Source organism: Bison bison, unplaced genomic scaffold, assembly GCF_000754665.1.
Source record: "Bison bison bison isolate TAMUID 2011002044 unplaced genomic scaffold, Bison_UMD1.0 scf7180017848696, whole genome shotgun sequence".
NCBI lineage: Eukaryota > Metazoa > Chordata > Mammalia > Artiodactyla > Bovidae > Bison > Bison bison.
Genome location: NW_011479269.1, coordinates 57,931 through 61,223, shown reverse-complemented (window position 1 = coordinate 61,223; position 3,293 = coordinate 57,931). Strand labels below are relative to the sequence as shown.

The window sequence follows — 3,293 nt, the reverse complement described above, 5'->3', positions numbered from 1 at the left end:
GGCCCGGTGGGGGTGGCCAGGCGCTCCAAGGACAGCCGAGCCTGGGCACCAGGGCAGCGTCCTGTCCACGCCCGCCTGCCCCCTCTGCGCCCAGGGTGCTTGGGGGGAGCCGACTCCCACTCTGTCCTTGGCAGACGACACCTCTGCCGGCGGCACCGCGCAGGCTCACTGCCCGAGGGGCCTACCCGGGACGGGCAGAGGCCCCAGCAGCTCCGCGCTCACGGGGACACTTACTTTCCGGCCTGAATTCCTTCCCAGGTGGACGAGAGCTTTATCAGGATCCGCTCCTTGCTGATCCCAGCCTCCTTGTACAGCTCAATGAGGCGCCGGGCGCGGGCCACCATCGCATCCTTATCAAAGGAGAGCCTGCAGGGCACAGGGCGCCTGGCTTGCAGCGGCTGAGTGGGGCAGACGCAAGCGGAGGCCAGGCGCCCACAGCAGCGTGTGGCGCTGCGTGGGGAGCTGCGAATGACAGCGGCTGCTGCTCTCGACCCCCCACTCGTTGGCCCTAAGGCCTTACCTGGCGTCCACTTCCGTGGATACGCGGCCTGGAATTTTCTTCAGTATTTCTGCCCCAAACAACACAAAAAGTTTATCAATAGCATTTGTAATCTGTTCCTCTTGTGACCTGAAATTCCAAGGGAAAAAATTAGGTTAGAAGCTTCTTTCTTTTAAATGTACAGGATTCTGCAAAAATTGTTACCTGCTTCCCAAATTCTTTTCCCACCGTCTGTTTTTCTTAAAAACCTTTCAAAGTGGTGATAAAACACACAGCAGAAAACTTACCACCTTACACATTTTTTTTTCTTTTTATTTCGGCAACAGCACACAGCTCGTGGGACCCCTCAGCTCCCCGACCAGGGGCTGGGCTCGAGCACACCGCCCTCTCCCCAGTGGCGCGGCCGGTTCGGGCACTGAGGTGCTCACACGGGCGCGGCCACGGCCGCCTCATCCCCAGTGTCTCCATCCTTCAAGCTGAGCCCTGCCATCTTTGGGGGCTTGAACAAAACACTCTTCCCAACCTCTCTGAAGCTACCTGGGCAGATGAATAAGGGGCACAGTGCAGCTCCAAGATGGACTGGAAAGATCTCCGGCCTGAGAGCAGGGCCAGTCTGCTGATCACTAAGGGCACTGCCTCGTCACCAATTCCAGGAGCATCGAGAAGGGAGGGGAGCCGCAGCACGGGGTGCACGGCGGGGGGCAGGGCAGGCCCAGGGCATGACTGCCACCCCTGCACACGACTGACCTCAGCACACGGGGCGCCAGAGAGGGACAGGCCAGCCCAGCACAGCTCCTGCCAGGGGCCACTGTTTCCTGCGAGCCCACTCTCAGCTGAGCAGTACCACCCAGATGAACATTTAAAATGATACCCAGCAAAGGCGAGTCTATGGAGAGAAGAACCAGTCTGTGGTCGCAGGCGGAGGCACGAGAGAACATTCTAGGAGGCAAGAACATTCTCGGACTGGACTGTGGCTGCACCACTGTATAGGTGAACGCATCAGAACGAACTGCTCCCTGAGACAGTGACTCTCCAACAAGACTATTAGAAGGTAACAAAATGCCAGAAAGCAGCTCCACGGCCGCCAGGGCTGAGGACACAGACTACAGCGGGGGAAGGACTCGGGTGCCATCCACACGCTCCTGCCACCAAAACTCAGTGAACTGTCTACTCCCAATGGGTGATGCCCGCAAGAAAGCAGACAGCGTTCCTTCCCGGAGCCTAAAACACTGGCGAACTGGCCTCGGGAGGGAAGCAAGCAGACCCGGCCAGCACCCACGGCCCCGCACTCCCCCGCCCAGCTTCCTGCCGTAAGCAATGGCCTCCTCCACCAGCTCCTGGTAGGGTGGCATCTGTGCCGCAGCCAGGATCAGGGACGGGTTGGTGGTGGCATCCTGGGGCTTGTACTCGTCGATGGCTGGGAAGTAATTGTGGGAAACGGGTCAGTGGAGTGCCCGCTTCCACCCAGAAACCTGAGATGACCCCTGAAAGCCCTAAACACAGGGACAGAGCCAAGTAGGGTGCGGCCACACTTCATGCAGGAAGGCTGGCCAGGAGGCAGCTGAGCACAGGGAGGAAACCTGGAGGCTAAGCCAGCGAGCAGCCGTGCCAAGAGCCGAGAGCTGCCCAGCACCAAGGAGCAAGGCGGGAGGAGGCGGCCAGGAGGAGACCAACGGCGTCCGCAGGTGCTGGCGCCCAGGTCAGCCGCGGAGGGGCTGGACACGGGCCTTCAAACTATTCTTTTAACACACTTGTTCCTTCCTGATAACCACACGGGAATTCCAAGGAGTCTCGAGGCCCTGGCTGTCACAGGGCAGTGCTGAGCTCAAGTTCATCAAAACTCAGCTTCCAGGATTAGCCAGTTCAGTAAGGTGATTTGGCAAGCTCGCATTTTCAAAGAATCTTCTGATGACAAAACCACAGAGATGGAAAACAGGGAAGGGGGTGGCTCTCAGGGGCCGGGAACAGCTGTATCCTGCCCGTCCTGGTGGCCCTAAGAACCCGCCACAAAGGACGACCCCTCCTCTGTGCAGCTGGAAACCAGGGAACACAGGGCCGGTCTGCAGCCTGTTCACAGCGCCGTGTTGGCACCAAGGCCCCTGTCCTGATATCACACCGCGGCCACACAGAACACCCGGGGAGGTGATGGCAAAAGGATTCGTGGGACCCGATGGGCGAATTCTGCAACTTCCTGGAGTCTATTAGTTATTTCAAAACAACAAGTTAAGAAAGCACGCTCTGGAGTGGAGCTTACACAAATGTGTGAAACCCAGTGTAATGCGCTGAAGATAGTACCTAGATAAAGCTGACTTTTAACAAAATTAAAAACAAAATCTGGGGTCAACAGATGGGCTTCAGGCTCCAGGAACCCTTAACAGAATACAAAACCTGGCATGGGGCATGGAGCGGGAAGAGCAGCCACAGCTTTGACTTATTTTCAAAGAGGCTTATGATGCCCCAAAGGCAAAACCCTTCAGTTCACAAAGTGACCGTAAAACTGCAATTACAACTATGTAAGATTTAGATATATATGGGCTTCTCTGGTAGCTCAGTTGGTAAAGAATCTGTCTACAATGCAGGAGACCCAGGTTAGATACCTGGGTTGGGAAGATCCCCTGGAGAAGGGAATGGCTACCCACTCCAATATTCCATAGAGGAGCTTGGTGGGCTACAGTCCATGGGGTCACAAAGAGACGGACAAAACTGAGCAACTAACACACACCTAGTGTACTGTACACATCACCAATAAATGTATTTTTAAATAAAGTCACTAACACTCACTTAGCAATCTTCA

The 3,293-nt window shown here is 56.3% G+C and overlaps 1 protein-coding gene across 1 annotated transcript in view; it reads right to left on the bottom strand.

The window, feature by feature from the left end:
• The window catches only part of TALDO1 (transaldolase 1), a 4,131-nt gene extending 2,126 nt beyond the window's left edge, over nt 1–2,005 (bottom strand). The window contains exons 1-3 of the mRNA XM_010845759.1: nt 1,793–2,005; nt 521–628; nt 235–366 (exon numbers count right to left, since the gene is read on the bottom strand). Coding sequence (XP_010844061.1) covers nt 235–366; nt 521–628; nt 1,793–1,851 — 299 coding nt within the window. The 5' untranslated portion in view covers nt 1,852–2,005. The remainder of the gene's footprint in view (nt 1–234; nt 367–520; nt 629–1,792) is intronic.
• Nucleotides 2,006–3,293: the final 1,288 nt, after the last annotated feature.